Source organism: Leucoraja erinacea, chromosome 4 (genome assembly GCF_028641065.1).
Source record: "Leucoraja erinacea ecotype New England chromosome 4, Leri_hhj_1, whole genome shotgun sequence".
NCBI classification, from domain to species: Eukaryota; Metazoa; Chordata; class Chondrichthyes; order Rajiformes; family Rajidae; genus Leucoraja; species Leucoraja erinaceus.
Window position 1 is genome coordinate 78,144,770 of NC_073380.1, and position 23,168 is coordinate 78,167,937.

Here is a 23,168-nt window from a genome sequence, read left to right on the forward strand (position 1 = left end):
GGTTCGACCAGCCCCAACGCGAGGTTCGATCATCCAGCACAGGGCGGCTAATATCCCCCTGATGCGGGAGCGGATCGCCTCGATGCAGAGGGCCTGAAATGCCGCCGGCTACGGGAGTCAAGATCTTCCCGTCAACGGGGGCTTGAGGCCCACAACCGAGGAAGAACTAAGGGAAAGGACAAACTTTATTTTGTCTTCCATCACAGTGAGGAATGTGTAGGAGTCACTGTGGTGGATGTTCATGTTAAAATGTGTTTTTGAGTGATCTGTTGCTTTTAATTGTATGACTGACCTGGCCAATTAAATTCCTTGTATGTTACAAAACATACTTGGTGAATAAAGTGATTCTGATTCTGGATAGTAAATTTACTGCAAAGATATGGGTGAGAATATAAGGACATGACCATAACCATTTGAAATATCTCCGTCACTAAATTTCTTTGGAGCTCTTTTCCTCAATGAACCTATCAATATCTTTCAGTGCAAAATACAATATACAAATATAAGCAGGAACAGATCGCTGCCACGTGGTTGATTTCACTTGTAATTCTGCATTCTCACCTATCTCCATTAACTTTTCATCCCCTTGTATATCAAGAATCTATAATACTGTTGTAAAAGTAGCCGGAGACTCTGTTAGCACTGCTCTTCGAGGAAGAGAATACTGAAGACTCCTGAGTCTTTGAACAAGACAAAATTAGGATGACAGTTACTGTCAACAAGATGGTTTGTTGGGCTTTAGAGAAGAAATAGAGGCAAGAAGTACAACTATTTCACAATGATCATGATATATTAGAACCAGTAAACTGGTAAATCTCGAGATAGTGTTCCAATAACTTGTTACCCTTGCAGTTTGAAATCTGTACATTAGGTGGCTCACTTATGAGGAAAAGTATTCACCGTTAGTTATTTCAATTTTTTTCTTTTCATTTACAAATGTTTATTGTAGCCATTTTTCCAAAACCTGCACCTGTCATGTGTGATGAAATTAGTGGGAAATCTGAAGGCACAAATCAGAAAGCTCTGCATGATTTGTTGAACATGATTGGTGAAAATAGCAACAATTCTATTCAGGTCAATTGCCTCTGGTTTAGTTGGATATTCAGATATGGGAGATTTTGGGGAATAGATGGAGAACCATAAATGCAGAAGTTTGGCCCAGGATATCTACTGAAGATGATGCCAAATTAAACTTTATTTCTACCTGGACATTATCCATAGCCCTCCATTCCTTACATATTCAAGTGTCCATCTGAAACCCCGTTAAATGCCACTATCGTATCCTCCCCACCACTACCCTTGGCTGTGTGCTACAGGCACCAATCACTGAGTGAAAAACCTGCCCTGAACAACTCCTTTAAACCTTCCCCATTATCATCTTGTAGCTATGCCCTCAAGTATTTGGTTTTGACTGTCCATATATCCATGCCTCTCATCATTTTGTAAACATCCATCAGGTCTCTCCTCGGCCTCTGGCGCTTCAGAGAGAAAAAATCCAAGTTTCCCCAACTTCTCCTTGCAGCTATTACCTTCTAATCCAGGCAACATTCTGATAAAAACCTTCCATTTTCCAGCATCTGCAGTTCCTTCTTAAACATGTTGTCTATTCCACAGCAAACTGCACCATAGATGCTGCCTCACCCGCTGTTTCTCCAGCATTTTTCTCTACCTAGCATTCTGATAAACTTCTGAACCCTCCTGAATGATGTATTGAATGATCCAGATTGTATGATGCTGAGGCTCAACTTAATTTGTTCCTGGTCAGACTTCCTATTCCACAGCCCCCTCCCTTGCTGCCATGAAGCTACTATAAATATAAACTTGAGGAATAACACCTCTGGTTTGAACCAGGCATATTATCACCTTCTTAGTCAACACTGAGTACAACAAATTCAAATAATTGGTATTTCCAACACTGACATCCATTTCCTCTGGCATGCAAATTGCACAACCTCGTGGTCGCGTTGAGGCGCACGGGCATCATATGTCCATGCGGGGCCGGTCCCTTAGAAGCGCGGAGGGGTATGTAATTGTGCGCGACATCGCATGGGGTCCGAAATATTTGTGGTGAACAAAATCTTTGCGCGCCAACGGCCTGTCGCGGAACTGACGGCCAAAGTGGGACAGGCCCAAGGCCCTGGCGCGACGCAACGTCTCACATACAACAGCAGCAGAAGCAGGCAAATGATTGCCGAACTCGGCCTGGGGCTCACGGCCGTTGCGGTCCGGATCTGCCCCCACTTCTACTCCCAGAGCGGGGCCAAGAAAATTGAAGATAGACACAAAATGCAGGAGTAACTCAGCGGGACCGGCAGCATCTCTGGAGAGAAGCAATGGGTGACGTTTTGGGTCAAGACCGTTCTTTTCAGACTGAAGAAGAGTCGACACGAAACATCACCCATTGCTTCTCTCCAAAGATGCTGCCGGTCTCGCTGAGTTACTCCAGCTTTGTGTCCATCTTCAAATTCACTCCAGACGGCTGTGCGTACGCATGTAGTCGCGCCCGACCTTCGCGGGACCGTTGTGGCTCAACGCGACCATGAGGTCGCGTAATTTGCGTGCCAAGGACACGTAAGTGGGACAGGCCCTTTAGATAATGATTTTGCTTCCACCTGTGCACCTCTTCCAGTCTTCCCTTGTTTGTTCAATTACCACTATTTTTCATTTGATATTACCATCCCTTTCACAAAAGAAGAACGTCGGCAGGTCAGGCATCATCTGCGGAGAAATAAACAGTTACCTCTTTATCCATATATGTCGCTGCACTGCCGCTGTATTTACAGAATTGTTAAGCTGTTAATTCAGATTTCCAATATCCAAACTATTTTGCTTATTGTTTTACGGTCTTTTTCATCATTAACCTGCTTTCTTTCCATCCTGTGACAAGTTATCCCTTTCTCACCTTCCTCACATTGAGAATTCAATGCTCCAATAATCCTCTCCAACCAGCCAGTAATTTCAAGAGTTCAACATCTACAGCTTCCACACACCAGGGTATTGGTTTCCACACTTCATCAATGCACTCGTGCCCCGGTTCCCATGTTCCCTTCATCCCTCCAGGGTCCCAGTTCCTGCACACCCTCTAAACTCAACTGGTTCTGTTTGCTACCCTCCTTGAAATATACCTGGCTTAGTTTCCCACGTTCCTTTGAAACCTACTGTGGCTTTATTTCCCGTGTCCCCATAACTTACCAGGTTCACTGAAACGTGTGTTATTCTTTGGTGTCAAATTTAAAAAGGGAGTTTTAAATGTATTTTGGATTAGCATCAGAATAGCTTCAGAAAATCCCTAAAATCGTCTGGTCCGGCATGGCCAAAATCCCGACACTGTCAGTTTAACATTTTGCTGCTTATGCTGGAAATGAAGCCACAGTAACAAAAACTGAGCGGACAACATATCCAGAATCTAGCCACATCAGATGTTAGGTGAATAGGCATTTTAAGTGGTGTCAGTTCAGCATATTGTGCAAAGGGTCTTGCATTAATGGTTTAGTTTATTGTCACATGTACCAAGGTACAGTGAAAAGTTTTTGTTGCGTGCTAACCAGTCAGCGGAATGACAATACATGATTACAATCGAGCCAATCACAGTGTACAGATACGTGATCAGGGAATAACGTTCAGTGCAAGATAAAGCCAGTCAAGTCTGATCAAGAACGGCAGTCTCTTGTGCTTCAAAACATTCCTAGCAGATGCATACGACTGGTATTTCATGCTTTATAACTACATTACCTGCTCAAGATGCACTCTTATGCACTTCAGCAGCCCAAGTGCTGAACTGCTGAGGATGTACAGATTATTTTGTTCTTAATATTGAAGACCGACAACATTGAGAAAATGGAGGCACAAGGAAATATAAGAATCTTGAACAAAAAAACAAAAGAGCTGGAGGAACTCAGTGAGTTAGGTAGTATCTATGGAAATAATTGACTGGCGTATTTTGGGCCAGGACCCTTCCACTGACTGACAAAAAACAGTCTTTACTCTAATCAATAGCAGTAATTTTAAAAGTGAGTTGACTTGCACTTCTAATTTTTTTTTTAACAAAGTAGAGTAGACCATTAAATCATGGCTATGTGATTTCCTCTAGCTACTGTCATCTTTTTCAACATGCATCCCTTGGTGGACTACAATTCATTGTTCCCATCCAGGAACAATTAATCTAGATTAGGTGTCCAAGTGGCAGGTGAAGACTGCAGGCCAACAATTCATCAAAATGATTGGATATAATGATTTGCGTTTGGTTAACACCATTTATGGGGTGGGAGATTGCAACCTTCACATGGTCCGCCCTGTTTCGACGAATGCAATCAACTGGGCGTGCACAATCAAATAAGATCAAATAGAACAAGTTGTTCTACAAATTTAGGCTGTGCACGCCATACGCAAGAAGAAGAAGAACACCATTTATGACAAGCAGTGCTCCTCAGCCAGTATTTTCAAACTAGATGTGAATGTCACTTCAAGTAAATAACTCAAACATAGAACAATTCAGCACAGGAACGAGTCCTTCGGCCTACAAAGTTTGTGCTGAATATGATGCCTAGTTAAACTGATCTCATCTGCCTGCACATGATCCATATTCCTCTATTCTCTGCTCTTCCATGTGCCTATCTAAAAGGCTCTTAAAGGCCTCTATGGCATTTGCCTCCTCCACCCACTCCTGGCAATGTGTTCCAGGCCCTCACCACAGTTTGTGTAAAAAGCTGAACCTGCACATCTCCATTAAACTTTCCCCTTTCACCTTATAGCTATGCTGTCCAGTGTTGAACATTTTCACCCTGGGAAAAAGTTCTGATCATCTGCCCCAATGCTTCTTAAACTATTTCAGTGTCATTCACCCCTTGTCTTTATCACAAAATTCCATTCACCCTCGACTAAATGTTCTTATGTTTTTTGGTAATTTTCGTCTTATTCTGCCTTGTGTATAATTAAATATATAAATTATTTTGTCACATGAGCAAAAAACATAAATTAACGCATTTCTTAAGTGTTTCTTTTATTCAACTTTTTGAACATCCTAAAAATATGTAAAGAAAACAAGGAGTAAAAAGTTGAATTACCACTGGAGTTGGAGAATCATTTGATTGGAATAATAAAAAAACATTCCAACGTCTAAACACTGGGATTCAGCCCCATGCTACCCTTTCGGGCTTTGATTACAGCAGTGTTTTTCTTTTGAAAACTTGCTCAAAAAACTATGGTCTTCCCTAAAAGGTTATATTACAGTAAATTTAGGAAATATCCTTCTACTTTGAAATTGGAAAACCATAGGTACACAAAAATGCTGGAGAAACTCAACGGGTGCAGCAGCATCTATGGAGCGAAGGAAATGGGCAATGTTTCGGGCCGAAACCCTTCTTCAGACTTGGAAAACCATAGGTAGAGAGAGAAAAAACATAACATTTCCAGCTCCACTGCCATTAAATATCAATAAGAGCAATTTATGGCAATGCCCTTTTTAAGTATAGAAAAAATACTTTCAAATATCTGAATAAATTAAGTCATTCACCCTTCTAGTTTCATTTACCCCAAAATAATTTCATTCACCCTTGGATAAACCATTCACCAGTTTAAGAAGCACTGATCAAGCCTATCTATGCCTCTCATAAATTTATATACTTCTGTCGTCTCCCCGTAACCTCGAACTTTCCAGAAAAAAACAATTCTAGCCTATCCAACCTCTCCCTGTAGCTGAACCCCTCTAAAGATTGTGGTAAACCTCCACTGCGCTTTGTCCAAAGCTTCCACATCTTTTCTGTAATGGGGCGACCAGAACTGCATGCAATACTTCAAATGTGGACTAACCAGAGTCCTAAAGTGCATCATGACTTCTTGGCTCTTATATTCAATGAATGCAAGCATCCCATACAGCTTCTTAACCACCCTATCTACTTGTGCTGCCACATTTAGCAACTTGGACTTCAAGGTCTCTGCACATCAATGCTGTTAAGGGAGTAAATCAGCGGGTCAGGCAGCATCTCAGGAGAAAAGGAAAAGGTGACGTTCTGGATCAAGACCCTTCTTCAGACTCAACCCGAGATGTCTTTTTCTTTTTTCTTTTTCCTTTTTTTCCTGAGATGCTGCCATCCTACTGAGTTACTCCAGCATTTTGTGTCCATCTTCAGTGTAAACCAGCATCTGCAGTTCCTGCCTACACAATGCTGTTAAGGGTCTTGCCATTAATTCTATACCCTCTCCTTACATTCAACCTCCCAAAGTGAAACACTTTGCATTTGCTCGGGTTAAACTCAATCTGCCCACTTCTGCAGCTGATCTATATCCTGCTGAATCTTCTGACAGCTTTCCTCATGGTCTGCAACTCCTCCAATTTTGGTGTTGTCAGCAAACCTACTCATCAACCCATCTACATTTAGAGCAGAGGATCCTTGCAAAACTCCACTAGTCACAAACCTCCAACCAGAATATCTTTTTATTTGGTTTCAGTTTAGTTTATTGTCATGCGTACTGAGGTTTAGTTTATTGTCAAGCTTTTGTTGCATGCTATCCAGTCAGCAGAAAGACAACACATGATTACAGTCGAGCCATTTACAGATGAGGGAGTAATGTTCAATGCAAGGTAAATCCAGCAATGTCCAAACAAGGATAGTCCGAGGGTCACCCATAAGGTAGATAGTAGTTCAGCACTGCTCTCTGGTTGTGGTGGGATGATTCAATTGCCTGATAACAGCTGTCCCTGCTGCCTTCTATGAATAAGCCAGTTCTGAATCTATACGACTTAAGTAATCATGAATCCTGAACATCTTAATCTTCTGGATCAGCTGGCCATGGGTGACCTTATCAAAAGCCTTACTAAAATCCATGTAAAATCCACCACCATATCATCATCAATCTCCTTTGTAACCTTCTCAAAAAATTTAAATCAAGTTAGTGAGACACGATCTACTGTGTACAAACCCGTGCTGGCTATTCCTAATTAGCCCCTTTTCATAGGATGGGAGTAAATCCTATCTCAAAGAAATCTCTCCAATAATTTCCCTACTACTGAGATGAGGCTCATTGCTGAGGTGAGGCCAATAATTCCCTGGATTCTCTCTACTTACTTTCTTAAACAAAGGAACAAGATTGGCCACCCTCCTGCCCTACGGGACCTTGTATGTGTCTAGAGAAGCAACCAAGATCCTAATCAAGGCCCTGCAATCTTCTTGCCTCCCTCAATAACCTAGGATAGATCCCATCAGGCCCTGCAGACTTATCCACCTTACCATTCTTCAGATTCAATTTTAATTCAGATTCAATTTTAATTGTCATTGTCAGTGTACAGTGCAGAGACAACGAAATGCATTCAAGAGCCTCAGCACCACCTCCTTCTCGATCTCAAAATGTCCCAGCATATTTGTGTTCTCCACACTGATCTCGTGGTCCTCCAAGTCTTTCTCCAAGATGTACACACGATGCAGTACTCGTGTAGTACCTCACCTACATTGTCCGACCAAGCATAGATTTTCTCCTTTATCTTTCAGCGGTCCTACCTTATCCCTGGTCACCCTCCTATTTTTAACGCATGGAAAACAAGCCTTTCGATTTTCCTTAATGTCAAGATTCAAGAGTTTATTGTCATGTGTCCCGTATAGGACAATGAAATTATTGCTTTGCTTCAGCACAACAGAATACAGTTGGCATAAATAAATAGAGAACACATCAGTGTGACCATATACCATAGAATATATATATATATACACACATGAATAAGCAGATAAAGTGCAATAGGCTATTAATGTTCACAGTTTTGTTTGAGTTGAGTTTAATAGCCTGATGGCTGTGGGGAAGCGGCTATTTCTGAACCTGGATGTTGCAGAGTGCAGGCTCCTGTACCTTCTACCTGAAGGCAGCAGGGAGATGAGTGAGTGGCCAGGATGGTGTGAATCCTTGATGATGCTGGCAGCCTTTTTTGAGGTAGCGACTGCGATGTCACCTTCTAAAACCCGACACACACTTCCTATTTCCTCCTGACCAAGTTTACAACTTCCTCGGTCATCCACGGTTCCCTTATTTTGCCATCCTTAATCCTCCTCCTTACTGGAACATGCTGACCCTGTACTTTGATCAGCTGCCCTTTAAACAAACTCTCATATCCTTTGTGGACTTGCCCAAGAACAACTGCTCCCAATCTACCCTCCTTAGCCCCTTCTTCTGCACTTGCATGTGTTATCCACCCACCCTGGGATCTGACATGTTTGGCTGATCAGACCATTTCAGATAAAATTGAGTTTTTTTTTTTTAACAATACACATGGTAATCTACCCTGCTTCAATTAAGTACCTTCCCCCACCATCCAGACCTGTCCCTATCTTAAAACTTATGGATCCACAAATTCTTCTTCCACCGCAATACTAGTCACCTGGCAAGGCTCATTTCCCAATATAACGTCCAGTATGGTCCCTCCTCAAGTTAGACTTTCTACATACTATTTAAGGCAACCTTCTTGGATGCAGCTAACACATTCTGCCCCATCGTCTTAGCCTAAGTAAGTCCCAGTCAATATTGGGGAAGTTAAAGTCACTCACTGCCACAACCCTACGGTTCTTGCATCATTCAGTAATCTGTCTACATTTGTGATCCTCTGTCTCCCGCTGGCTATTGGGTGGCCTATAATATAATCACATTAGTCATTTCTCCTTTCTTTCTTATTTTTGAGCTCAACACATGATGCCTCAGTAGATATACTCTCCAGTATGTCCTCTCTGAGTCTCGCAGTGACATTCTCCCTGATTAATAAAGCAACTTCTCTACCTCTTTTAACCCCTTTCTCCATCTCGTCCGAAACATCAAAACCCAGGCATGTTGAGCTGCCAGTCGTGTCCCTCTCGCAACCACGTTTCTGTAATGGCCACAACATCACAATTCCAAGCACTGATCCAGGCTTTAAGTTCATCAGCTTTACTCACAATACTCCTTGTACTTCAAACTTCATTACCCCCATAGTCATGAACCACTCCCTGCCCGTCCTTCCTGTGAGACTTACTTGTCATCGCCTCCACTTTCTCATCAGCCCTTCCATTTGCTGACCTGCTGCTCTGGTTCCCATATCCCTGCCATTCTAGTTTAAACCGTCCCGAGTAGCACTAGCAAACCTCCCTGCAAGGATGTTGGTGCGCCTCCAGTTCAGATGCAATCTGTCCCGCTTACACAGGTCACCTCTGCCCCAGACGAAATCCCAATGGTCCAAAAATCTGTATTTGTTTCCCCTTGCACCAATTCTTCAGCCACGCATTCATCTGTCCTATTGCGACCTGCACCAACTCCTCAGCCACGCATTCATCTGTCCTCACTAGCACACGGCACTAGTAGCAATTCAAAGATCGCCACCCTTGAGACCCTGCAATTTAACCTTTTGCCTAACTCCGTATATTCATTCTGCAGGACCTCATCCCCTTTCCTACCTATGCTATTTGTGCCGATGTGCGTGACTCCTGGCTGCTTGAGAATGTTCTGCAGACACTCCGTCATCCAAGATCCTTAGAGAAGGAAACAATAGGCAAATAAAATTGGAGAGAAAATGCTGAGGCTTTGGGTTCAAATGGTTGAAGCCACAGATGCCATTAATTGGTGATTTCAGGCAGGCTCAGGGATGAAAGGCATTTCCTACCTGTAGCCAATGGTTTTCTTGTTACTCAAACTCTGTTCCACTAATAAATAAAATATAGGATGTGGAAGTTGAGCAATTCAATACATCAAAAGTTTTGAGATAACACGGGGACTGATAAGGAATTTAGAAGCTGAGGCAAGGATGCTGCAAAGGTGAAAATAGTGACAGCAAAAATATGTGCCCAGAATCTGTGTCTTATGATTGACCACCATGCCAAGTTTCTGAATAAATTGAACTAAAATTGGAAAATGTCAAAAACGCTCAGCAGGTCACGCAGAGGAAAAAAAAAATGTTACTGCATCAGGTTGAAGAACTGGTAAAGTGAGGTTAGTTAAGTTGCAGAGAATGTTGAGAAAGGAGAGGATAAAGGGAGCATCTTCAAGCAAGGTCAGGGTTGCCATGGGGGAAATAGACTGAAAATGACCTCAGCTCAATGGTCCATTAATGAGGACAGAGAGAGACCACGAACAAAGCAGATGAAAGCTAGAAAATGTATAGCTGTACTAAATGCCCAAAACGTTAAGAGGACAGACATATTATATTAAAAGAATAATAAACAATAGATGTTTAAGAAGGAACTGCAGATGCTGAAAAATCGAAGATAGACAAAAGTGCTGGAGAAACTCAACGGGTGCGGCAGCATCTATGGAGCGAAGGAAATAGGCAACATTTTGGGCCGAAACCCTTCTTCAGACTCTTCTTCATCAATTTAGATACTGAGAAAGTAAATTACCTTAATGTATATCTGAACATGCCACATGGATACAAGGTTGGTTCCTCAAACTTAACATTATGCTTTGTTATAATAGTGCAGCTTTTCTCAGCAATAGGGAGGAGAGTGAACATGATGGAGAATTAAAATGGCAGGCAAAGTGGAGGGATGTCTCTGAAGACTGAACACAGGTGGCATGTAAAACAGTCCTCCAATCTGAATTTGGTTTCTCTATTGTAGAGATTATATTCTGAACATTAAATACAGTACACTCGGTTGCAAGTACAAGTGAATCACTGTGACAGGTTAAGGACCGTTTAAGTCCCTGGATGGCACCTCGCAAGGACACTAAATAACAATTACATTTCCTGCAGTTGAATAGGGAAGTACTTTGGGAAAGGAAATGATTGGTGGAGACAGAACACAAAAGTGACAATCCCTTCAAAATATTAAAAAGAAGGTACACAAAAAACATTAAAAAGGAGTCTGGTGCTGGAATCACACTGAAGGCAGCAGAAAATTGCAAAGGACTGAAAATTGGAGGACAAGATTTCTGTCCAGGAGACTTGGCAAGAGCAGAGTAAGAAGTATGTGTGATGCTGACTCTTGACTATCCATTATGGTAGAAAGTAACAATTATGGAAGGCATTGTTGAGGAAGACACGAGATGCAGAGATCCGGAGCAACAAACTGCTGGATGAACTCAGCAGGCGTTGCCGCATACACGGAGGGGAGTGGATAGTGAACATTATCGGTTGGGACTGTTCACCTGGACTCGGAGAGGAAATATAGCCAGGGTAAAGAGGTGAGGGGTGGGGCAAGAGCTGTGCATCGTAGAGCAGCTATGTGAATGAAGTCTTGTTATCAAAGCAAGTACAATGAGGACAGAGGAATCAAGAGTATAATTTGGTCTGACTGGAATTAAATGCAAGGGAGTGGAAAGCATCGGGTGTTAGAGAATAGACAGTAGCGGGATCCAAATCCACTAGTAACTGGCTTCCAACAGTCAAGCAAACTTTGGCTCAACAATGGACAAGCTGCATGACAATTTGGAGGGAGTGGAATAATCAGAAACACAAAATATAAAACTGCAGAGCACCCTAGAAACAGCAGTTTTTAAGGTAACATGCATCATGGGGGGGTGTTGAAGCTGATGGCAGAGCAACACAAACTACAGGAGGCATTAATTGGTAATAACTGCCCCTGCAAATTCTCCCCTTTTTACTTAAAATGTTTTCCATAAACTATTTTTTTTCCCCTTGATGTGCATCTCTGTTCTCTTGACTCGATTAAACTACTGGCTTCCCAATTTATTTTCTGCACCCTTCTGTTAGGTATTTATCTGTTCTCAAAAAATAAAAAAGACTCCGTATTTGCGAAATACAGCACCATCACCAACATTGTTCTCTATAAAAATCATGAAATTATTGACATCTCTCAGGTGAATACCCATTTTTCTTACTACTACATCTAATCAACTTATAGCCCTGCCGCAGATATGAGATTGCTCTTCACAAAGTGGCAAAATACATCTTGTGTGATTGTGGTCATTGTAAACTATTCCCTTTTGCCTTTGGTCTGCAACCTTTGAAGCAGATGACAAAATCATCAACCTTTGACCAATTGGCTGCCAATGAATGGTCTCTTTTTGTGCTTTCCTTTCATTATCTTTGGTGATGCCTCAGCCTTTGATCTTGCCCCTTCATGATACATTCTAATTTTTCTCCAGTAATGAAAACAGGCAAGGTATCTAAATGGATAATTTTCATTTCAATATCATACAAGTCGAAGAGGCATTAGAAGTGATGAAGTTAAGAGAAATGTAGCCAGCTGTTATCTTTCCATTCAAGAATGTTCCAAGAATATTGGGGGGTTTTGGTAACAAGGGCAGAATAGATTTTGTTCGGGGAATGGCTAGGGGAAGAGAAAATATTGCCATTAAATAGGTATCAGAACGTTAAAAGGTGTAATCTGAAAACAGTCATATAAATAACTGGCGACATAAGTTTTCTTTCTTTTTTTATATCGGCAAGTAGGCTTAATGGTAGAGAGACATACATGTTTCCAAAACAAAATTCTGATTAAATTGTTCCACAAAAACTATCAAAACCGATACAAGTATTTTATTAGAAAAGTTATACATAACAGCAAGAACTATCACTGTTCAGCAACATTTAGCAATGACCTAATTTAAGCAACAAACTAGAGACTCAGTAGCATCAGCAAAATGCTGCTTAAAATGAAAGCTGTCACCTTTTTCATAATTAAACATTCATTAAAAATTATCTACACATTTTATACAAAAAAGGGAATTTAAGCTTACAGGCACATTATGTTTAAAATGAAAACAGGTTTGTAACATTCCAGACAGTTATTAGAGCATACTAAAATTATGAGCATAACTTTAGAATTAATTGAATATTTCATATATCCTTGGTTGCATTTGAACAAATAGTTTGAAATTCAAGTGCAGAATGGGCATACTGGTGGACTGTGTTCTAAAAATTTCAATGCAGACGAACCAGCGCATAATTGTAAAAGTTAAATTAAGTGCAAGCATTCATCCCCAACTCTTCATAGTACTGAGATGTAAATTTAATTTTATGAAATGGCATCTTATTGAGATAATCGACCAGCAATGGTGGTACACAAGTGACATTTTCAAATGTTTAAGAAAGAACTGCAGATGCTGGTAAAATCGAAGGTAGTCACAAAATGCTCGAGTAACACAGCGGGTGAGGCAGCATCTATGGAGAGAAGGAATGGGTGACGTTTCAAGTCGAGACCCTTCTTCAGACTGATGTCAGGGGAGGGGGCGGGAAAAATAATGTAGGCGGAGACAGCAAGGCTAGTGGGAGAACTGGGAAGGGGGAGGGGAAAGAGAGAGAAAGCAAGGGCTACCTGAAGTTGGAGAAGTCAATGTTCATACAGTTGGGGTGTAAACTATCCTAGTGAAATATGAGGTGCTGTTCCTCCAATTTGCACTGGGTCTCACTCTGACAATGGAGTCTTTCCAGGTGAGGCAGAGGCTCACTTGCACCTCCTCCAACCTCATCTACTGCATCTGCTGTTCCAGGTGTCAACTTCTCTACATCGGCGAAACCAAGGGCAGGCTTGGCGATCCTTTCACTGAACACCTCCGCTCAGTCCGTCTTAACCAATCTGATCTCCCGGTGGCTCAGCACTTCAACTCCCCCTCCCATTCCCAATCTGACCTTTCTGTCCTGAGCCTCCTCCATTGTCAGAGCGAGACCCAGCGCAAATTGGAGGAACAGCACCTCATATTTCGCTTGGGTAGTTTATTTACACCCCAGTGGTATGAATGTTGACTTCTCCAACTTCAGGTAGCCCCTGATTTCTCACTCCTCCCCCTTCCCAATTCTCCCACTGGTCTTACTGTCTCTGCCTACATTATTCGTCCCGCCCCCTCCCCTGGCATCAGTCTGAAGAAGGGTCTCAACCCAAAAAGTCACCCATTCGTTATCTCCATAGATGCTGGCTCACCCTCCGAGTTACTCCAGCATTTTGTATCTACCTGACAGTTTCAAATAATGCAATCAACAAACCCATAATTATGTCTGCACAGAAACATACTAAATGTATTCGTAATCTGAAATATTAGGTATTTCTCCAATCATGATTTTTCAGTATAAAACCTGACAAGGAGTGAGAATTATTTATATTTGCCATAAACACTGGAATAACACACCTATCCCCAAAAAATGGAGTTCTCTGATCAAAATAATCTTTCAATAGTCAATATACATTAAAACCATCATATCAAAGAGTTGTAATGGTCTCTGTTCCCCATTTGGGGCAATACATATCTAGTGAATAAACACTAGCCCTTTAAGATCAATCAGACAATATTGAATCTGGGTCCTGGTGTTGCTATAATGTCACTGTAAGGTTCAGTCTGCGCAAGTTCAATTGCCTGTTGCTTCTTCAGTACCAAGAAACTGTAGAATTTTGCAGCCGCTTGTTTTCGGTTATTTTTTCGACATAGATCTGCCAGGCTAATAGATTCAGCTCCCGTTTTAGCCAAAACTCTCTGCAAAAGATAAAAACATTGAAGGCATACTGAAAAATCAAACTATGAATATTTATCAACAAACGGCTACACAAGAGTATCTGTTATCTATTTAATAAGGGACAAGAAAACGTTTGGCTGAAAACCTGAGCTTAAAGCCTTTTTAAAGGACAAAAGGGACTTTTATTTTTACTCATTCATGCAGCGTGAGAGTTGCTGTCAAGGCCTTTATTTATTCCCCATTGCCTTTTACCATGAATTGACAAACTTGATCATTTGCTGTCTGTGCTGAAGGTACCACCACCTGATTACAAACTAAGGATTGGACTTAATGACCATAAAGGAAAAATAATACTCCCAAGCTTGAATGGAAATAAGTCTTGAGAGCAGTCAGTGTTATGGTCGAAGAGGTGCTGAAGGTACTATCGTGTATGAAGGTAGACAAATCTCCAGGGACTGATCTGAGGACTTTGTAGGAAACCAGAGAGGAAATTGCGGGAGCCCTGGTTGAAATTTACGAGTCGTTTTTAAATACAGGAGAATGGAGGCTGACAAATGTTGTGCCTTTATTCAAGAAGGGCTGTAGGGAAAATGCTGGGAACTATAGGCCATTGAGCTTAACATCTGTAGTTGGAAAGTTACCCGAGAGTATTCTGAGGGATAGGATATACAGGCATTTACACGGACAAGAGCTGATTAGGGAGAGTCAGCATGGTTTTGTACGTGGGAGGCCGTGTCTCACAAATCTGACTGAGTTTTTTGAAGGCGTGACCATAAAAGTCAGAGGGCAGAGCTGTAGATGTTGTATATATATATGGACTTCAGCAAAGCATTTGACAATGTTCCGCATGGTAGGCTGCTCAGGAAGGTTAGATCGCATGGGATCTAAGGAGAGATAGCCGAATCGATAGAAAATTGGCTTAATTGGAAGGAAGCAGAGGGTGATGGTGGAAGGTTGCTTCTCGGAATGGAGTCCTGTGACTAGTGGTGTGTCTCGGGGTTTGGTGCTGGACCTATTACTGTTTGTCATCTACATCAATGATTTGGTGAGAACAAACAGGGCAAGATTAGCAAATTTGCTGAGGATACAAAAGTGGGGAGCTTTGCAGATTGTGAAAATGGTTGTGAAAAATTGCAGCATGATCTTGATCAAATGGCCAGGTGGGCTGCGGAATGGTTGATGGAATTTAATGCAGAGAAATGTGAGGTGTTGGATTTTGGGAAGTCTAACCTGGGCAGGACCTACACAGTGAAGGAACTGCAGATGCTGGTTTAAACCAAAGATAGAAACAGAAAGCTGGAGTAACTCAGTAGGACAGTCAGCATCTCTGGAGAGAAGGAATGGGTGACGTTTCGGGTCGAGACCCTTCTTCAGACTGGTTAGGGATAAAGGAAACAAGAGATATAGACGGTGATGTGGAGAGATAAAGAACAATGAATGAAAGATATGCAAAAACGTAACGATGATAAAGGACAAGGGTTATTTTTTTGGGTGAAAATGAGAAGCTAGTGCGACTTGGGTGGGGGAGGGATAGAGAGAGAGGGAATGCTGGGGCTACCTGAAGTGAGAGAAATTAATATTCATACCACTGGGCTGTAAGCTGCCCAAGCGAAATATGAGATGCTTATCCTCCAATTTGCTTTTAGCCTCACTCTGACAATGGAGGAGACCTAGTACAGAAAGGTTTGTGTGGGAATGGGAAGGAGAATGAAAGTGTCTAGCAACCGGGTGATCAGGTTGGTTCACGTGGGCTGAGCAAAGGTGTTCTGAGCAAAACAATTGCCCAGTCTGCGCTTGGTCTCGCCGATGTATAAGAGTCCACATCTTGAACAACGGATACAGTAGATGAGTTTGGAGGAGGTGCAAGTGAACCTCTGCCTAACCTGAAAGGACTTGCGGGGTCCCTGGACAGAGTCGAGGGAGAAGGTATAGCGACAGGTGTTGCATCTCCTATAATTGCAGGGAAAGGTAACAGGGATGGGGGTGGGAAAGGATGAGTTAACCAGGGAGTTGCGGAGGGAACAGTCTCTGCGGAAAGCGGAAAGAGGTTGAGGGGAAAATGTGGCTAATGGTGGGATTCCGTTGGAGGTGGTGGAAATTTTGGAGGATTATGTGTTGTATGCAACAGTGATGTATGCGACAGTGATGGGGTGGAAGGTAAGGACTAGGGGGATTCTGTCTTTGTTGCGACTATGGGGAGGGGGAGCAAGGGTGGAGCTGCGGGATACCGAGGAGATGTGATTGAGGGCATCATCTAATAAGGGAGAGGAGAACTCCCGCTCGCTAAAGAATGAGGACATCTCAGATGTTCTAGTATGGAACACCTCATCTTCGGCGCAGATGCGGCATAGACGGAGGAATTGGGAGTAGGGGATAGTCTTTGCAGGAAGCTAGGTGGGAAGAAGTGTAGTCGAGATAGTTGTGGGAGTCAGTGGGTTTGTAATAGACGTCAGTGAATGGTAGGGCTCTGGGTAGAATTGTAGAGCAGAGGATCTGGGAGTGCAGGTGCATGGTTCCTTGAAGGTGGAGTCACAGGTAGATCGGGTGGTCAAAAAGGCTTTTGGCACATTGGTCTTCATCAGTTTAGAAGTTCAGGTCATGTTGCAGTTGTACAACACATTAGTGCGGCCCCATTTAGAGTATCATGTTCGGTCCTGGGTACCTGTGATATAGGAAAGATGTTGTCAACCTGGAAAGGGTACAAAGAAGATGTACGAGGATGTTGCCAGGACTAGAGAGTCTGAGCTACAAGGACAGGTTGAGTAGGCTGATTTTATACCACTGGGCTGCAAGCTGCCCAAGCGAAATATCAGATGCTGTTCCTCCAATTTGCGTTTAGCCTCACTGACAATGGAGGAGACCTAGGACAGAAAGTCTAACGAAGGGTTACAACCCGAAACATCACCCATTCCTTCTCCCCAGAGATGCTGCCTGTTCAGCTGAGTTACTCCAGCTTTTTGTGCCACCTTTAATTTAAAACAGTATTTGCAGTTTCTCCCGACATGCTAAACTGTAGATGGTATTGTCTGTCTAGACTGCCGTTGAGATCATAACAAATCCACGCGAGAATATTTTATGATTCATCTTACATGTGCCTTATGGTTGGGGAGTTTAACAAATCAATTAATGCAGTACACCAAGAATTGAACTTAGTAACTAAAGTTCCATTAATGATGACAGCTAGGATGCGGATAACAAAGCCTGGCAATTGAAGTGAATGCTAAAGGGCATGTCCCACTTATGCAATTTTTTCAACGACTGCCAGCACCCGTCATTGGCGCAGCAGGTCGCCGAAAATGTTCAACATGTTGAAAATCCAGCGGCGACCAGAAAAGGTACGACTCTTTGGGTGACTATTCACGACCATACAGGCGTCGCCCCACGACATGAGCCCAGGCCCCTATGTTATCAGAGGAGTTGCTAATGAAAGTAAACATTGTGTGATTGTCAGCCAAGACAACCACTCTGATGTTAAGATAAGGGAACATCACTGACATAGCTGCTGAAGACATCGTACGATTATAAAGTCTACTGTGTTTGATAAAAATATTTTAATAAAACTTGACACTTGTTATTTACCTTTCATTACATGAAGGCTCAAATGTCAGGCTCCCATTTTACTGATCTTTTCACTCCAATAGAGCATGAATCAACAGTAGTAGCAATGGTATTAAACTAATCAGTGCCACAATCTACATGGATAGGACGAGTTTGGAGGGATATGGACTAAACGCAGGCAGGTGGGACTAGTGTAGCTGGGACATTGTTGGCCGGTGTGGGCAAGTTTGGCTGAAGGGCCTGTTTCCACACTCTATGATTCTCTGAGTCAAGATTTGGAAAACAATGCTGCGAGGCAGTTTTTCCAGGCTACAGCATGGTTACCATGGCCCAGCAGATCCATATTAACTTAAAAACCCTTATTATTGCCTCTTATTAACTTACAGGAAGGAGTAATTCAGCATTGGGAATGTGGGCGCCAACCAGAGTATCCAGAGGAAATTTGCGTGGCAGAGCAATCTTGCAAACTTTGCACAGACTGCTAACCGAGGTCACAAGCGAACGGAGAGACCCTAGAGTTGTGGGGAAACAGCACCAACTGCTGCGCCACTGCTCTGGATTTCTCTCAGAAACATAACCAGAACCACTTGCAGGAAAGCAGATTCTTCAATTCTTTGATGAATAAAATGTCAGCCAAGGATGTATTTTCAGCAGTGAGCTGCTATGCCTCACAATGACTGCCCATGGACATGGTTGACAATGAAAGGCTGAAAGAAACTCACTGCTAAATAAGCCTTGAAACCGTACAATGTTCCTGAATTCATAATCAATGTTACTCAATATTTCACATTAAATTAAAAAAAAAAAATTAAAAGCTTAAAAACATTTTGTACATTTCAAATAAACCTGAAATGTACATTTGAAAACAATTAAATAAAAACCTAAATTAGGTGTGAATTTAGTCCTTTATCGTTGTTCCCCCTCATTGGTGTCAATAGCAAAGCAGAACATTTAAGCAGATTCCCTGTGGCAAGTAGTGAATTGTAACTTTGCCGAAGTACAGGCAGTTCTGATGTAACACAATAGTTGAGTTTCTAAGAAGCAGCGTGTTATAGAAAATTGTGTAAAAATACAAAAATAGGGTAAAGGAGATTGGAGGCTGAGTTTTAACTCGCAATAAGTTTTTTTTTCCTCTGCAGGGTTTTCAAAAATATAGTTAATTTTTGTTACTGCAGGCTAAAAATAAGAATGGCTGTATGTTTCATGTAGTTCTGCTATACTGTGAGTTTCCATACCTTTTTTAGGAACACAACTATTGCTTATAGCAGATCTATCGGTGTATTGTTTGTTAAAAAATACCTGTATCCAATCTTAGTCTTCCTATTATAACTTTCATCAGGATAGAATCACAACAAGGATTTTGTTTTGTAACACGAGCATAATTTATGAAAAAAATCCTTCACTTAAACAAAACAGTTGCAGTGGTATCTTACGTTCATTTAACCTAGTCCACCATATTAAAAAGGTATTCTCTTCAAAATATCACTGATCCTAATAAACTTAAAATTGTGTGGCCATAAAGTATTTAAAAAAAACATCTTTATGGGGTTCAGCGCAGGACCATGTTCTTGATGTCCGTTAAATCACCTGGAGTTTTAGAGCATGATATCAAAATTTACAGATGGCATGGAAAGCGAGACGAGCGTAGGTATCAGCAAGAAATATACTACAACATTGTAGGAGGACAGTGAGGTCAGTGAAGCAGCTGGACATAAAACAAGTGAAATTCCAAGGAGAAAAATGAGGTGACACATTGTAGTAAGAAGAATGAAGAGAAACAATAGATTCTGAAGGGCCTGTCCCACTTACGCGATTTTTTCGGCGACTGCCGGTACCCGTCATTAGACGCAGCAGGTCGCCGAAAATTTTCAACATGTTGAAAATCCAGCGGCGACCAGAAAAGTGTACGACTCTTTGGGCGACTACTCACGACCAAACAGGCATCACATGTCGCGTAAGTGGGAAAGGCCCTTAAATGTTACAATTTTGAAAAAGTGGAAGACCTGGTAGATTTAGATTTTACTAATTTTACATAAAATCCTGTTTTGGTCCCAGACAAAGTGCTGTGTTTAGCTCTGGGCATCATACAAGGATGGAAATGAAGATTTAAGAGAAACCATCAATTTGTTAGAATTTATCTAGGGATGGATTTTGTTATGGATAGAATAGGGAATCCCAGACTGTTGCTTTTGCAGCAAAAAGATAATTTATTTCCAAATCATGAAGTGTTTAAATAAAAAGGAATTATTTCTAATAACTGACATAAGAAAAATGTTTTTAAAATGTGGAATGCACTTGGTGACTGAATAATGGATATAGATTCAATTGAAACTTAAAGAAATGAAATGCAGAAGTAAAATGGGAATGTGTAAGAGTGGGATTAAGTCAGGCTGTACTTGAAAATCATACAAAAAGCCTCATATCCATCCTAATGCTTGTTGCCAAGAATTCAACAATAGATCAAATGGCATTCTTATAGTGGTATATTATTTTACAATTCTGGAGGCCTTCCAAAAATTAAATGAAAAAGGGAAACATTTCAGTCCAAAAGATGACATCCAATAATGAGTCATCAAACTCAAAATGTACGCCACATTATCCTATTTGCTGAGAACGTGTATTAGTTTATCTTAACTTTTTTGGCATCCTTTAGATTTAGGGGCAAAATTCTTGGATCCATGGTCAGAACAGATATAAAACGGTATTAAAGGAAGCCAACACATTAATTAGTGCTGACACGTATACATTAAATAGTCACATTATTTTTTGCAACTTCAGTTATTCTTACTTTATTATCTGAAAAGTCTTTGAATGGCAATATAATATTTGGACAATTTTATACAATTTTGCTGCACTAATCCCTTCAGAATGTTAATTATTTCTAAATTACTTACCTGTAGACCATGAAGCATTTGTTGAGTTCTCTTATTCCACCGCCTTTCTTCCTGATCCTGATCACCTCCTACTGTTTCCTCTTCCTGAAAACAAAATAGTTTTATGATTGAGTAATTATATTTAAGTATGGAAGAGGAAACATCAATAAACCAACCTCAATCCCAAAGGCATGAATAAAGACCTTTCTCTGAAATCTTAAATCTACAGATTATTCTAATTCTCCAAATATATGAATTAAGAGTTGATATATGGCAGTAATCAAGTTTCAAAGAAATATGGCCATACTGATGATATAGAATATAATTTATTATTCATAGTTAAAAAGTCAATCAAAATAAAATGATTCTTCCTTTGTTGATCAAATCAATTACACAACCATCATTGTGGTATTTAAAAAAAAAAAGCAATTTAAAACTAAAGCATTAAAAAGCTTACAGAATCATCTAGTATCAATACTAGAATCCATTGACTCATTGCCACCAATTATAGATAGCGATTGCTGCAAACTGGAAAGCACCCAAATGACCGCCCAGTGCGTTAGATAACCGATCAGTAAACCTGGATACACTGAAGGGCTTTTCACTGAATTTGATTTTTGGTTAAGCTTAAGCGAAGGCAAGTATGGAACAACTTTGACCCCCCCCCCCCCCCCCCCCCTTAAAAAAAAAAAAAATTATTTCTTAAAGTTATCAAAATGTTTCTGGGCCAAGTGTCCATGGGAGTTCTCCAGTATCTTGTTTAAGCAACCAATTCCAGTATCTAAAAAAGGTACCACTGTTGAACAGAATCTACTCTCACTTGTGCACAATGATTAAAGTAAACCCCAGGCAAAATGCCTCACCTCTTTGCAACGATGCTTGAATGAATTACACTAAACAAGATCAACAATCTCTAAATAACTAGCGAATAACAAATGACCAAATGTTGTGCTGAATCTGTTAACTTTAAATTGTTGAGGCAATGAAACACATTTTTCCGACTGGTATCTGCTCAGTTTCACATCAAGTGTGTGACAATATTGTCATAATATTATCTCTAATAGCTTTGGTCTCAGTATATATTGCCCATACAGTCCCAAATTATACGAAGAATCTAATGATCAATAATCATATCCCCCCCCACCCCCCATGTTTCAGAAAACCACCCGAGTGAACGAACAAGTCGGTATACCCACCTCTTCCTCGTCTTCATCTTTCTTTTTCTCTTGCAGATCTGCAAGTTCTGGGACAAGGTCAGTGATGTGCATTTGCTCCTCAGGGAGGCACTCTACAGGTGGAATTTGCAATTCCTGCTTTTGTTGCTGTGGCTGTTGTTGCTCTTCTTGCTGCAATAAAGTTCGCAAATTCAGTTAGAAACAAGAAAAATAATCCCCATTGAAACTAGGCTCCAGAGGAATGTGAATTAAGTTTCTTTACGAAGATGCAATAACTGTTGCCAAAACAGAAGGGCATCACACTTGAACTGTAAAAGACGCATCCTCCCACTGATGGACTGAAAAAGACAGAATCACCTCAAAGATTTTCATTGTCAGGTGAGAAGAAACTGACAGTGACTACCATTACTGCATTGGCACTTGGGAAAAACACCAAGACATTGCTTTTCTCATTGGGCACACAATATTCAATCAGGGAGCAAACAGCTATGAATTTATATGAAAGAAAATTCATATTTTGGCACAATGGCCTTCATAAGGTCATAAAGAATAGTATAATTAGGCCATTCAGCCCATCAAGTCTACTCTGCCATTCAAGGATGGCTGATCTCTCTTGCTCCTAACTCCATTCTCCTGCCTTCTCCCCATAACCTCTGACACCTGTACTAATCAAGAAAGTCAATACTCAGAGTAAAGAAGTTAGGAAGTCATGTTGCAGTTGTATAAGACGTTGCTGAGCCCGCAGCATTTAGAGTATTGTGTTCAGTTCTGGGCACCATGTTATAGGAAAGATGTAATCAAATGGAAAAGACACAGAGATGATTTACGAGGATGCTACAGGGAGAGGTTGAGTAGGATGGGACTAATCCTTGGAGCGCAGGAGGATGAGGGGTGATCTTGTAGAGGTGTATAAGATCAAGAGCAGAATAGTTCCAGTAGACGCACAGAGTCGCTTTCCCACAGTAGGTGAATCGAGGACTTGAGGACATAGGTTTATGGTGAAGGGTAAAAGATTTAATAGCAATCTGAGGGGGTAACGTTTTCACACCAAGGGCGATGGGTGTATGGAACAAGCTGCCAGAGGACACAGTGCCCTCCATAATGTTTGGTACAAAGACCCATCATTTATTTATTTGCCTCGGTACTCCCCAATTTGAGATTTGTAATAGAAAAAAATGCATGTGGCTAAAGTGCACATTGTCAGATTTT

The 23,168-nt window shown here is 41.2% G+C and overlaps 1 protein-coding gene across 1 annotated transcript in view; it reads right to left on the reverse strand.

The window, feature by feature from the left end:
• Positions 1–12,429: 12,429 nt before the first annotated feature.
• Positions 12,430–23,168, reverse strand: part of rad21b (RAD21 cohesin complex component b) — a 54,885-nt gene continuing 44,146 nt past the window's right edge. The window contains exons 12-14 of the mRNA XM_055634586.1: positions 21,981–22,130; positions 20,806–20,889; positions 12,430–14,373 (exon numbers count right to left, since the gene is read on the reverse strand). Coding sequence (XP_055490561.1) covers positions 14,182–14,373; positions 20,806–20,889; positions 21,981–22,130 — 426 coding nt within the window. The 3' untranslated portion in view covers positions 12,430–14,181. The remainder of the gene's footprint in view (positions 14,374–20,805; positions 20,890–21,980; positions 22,131–23,168) is intronic.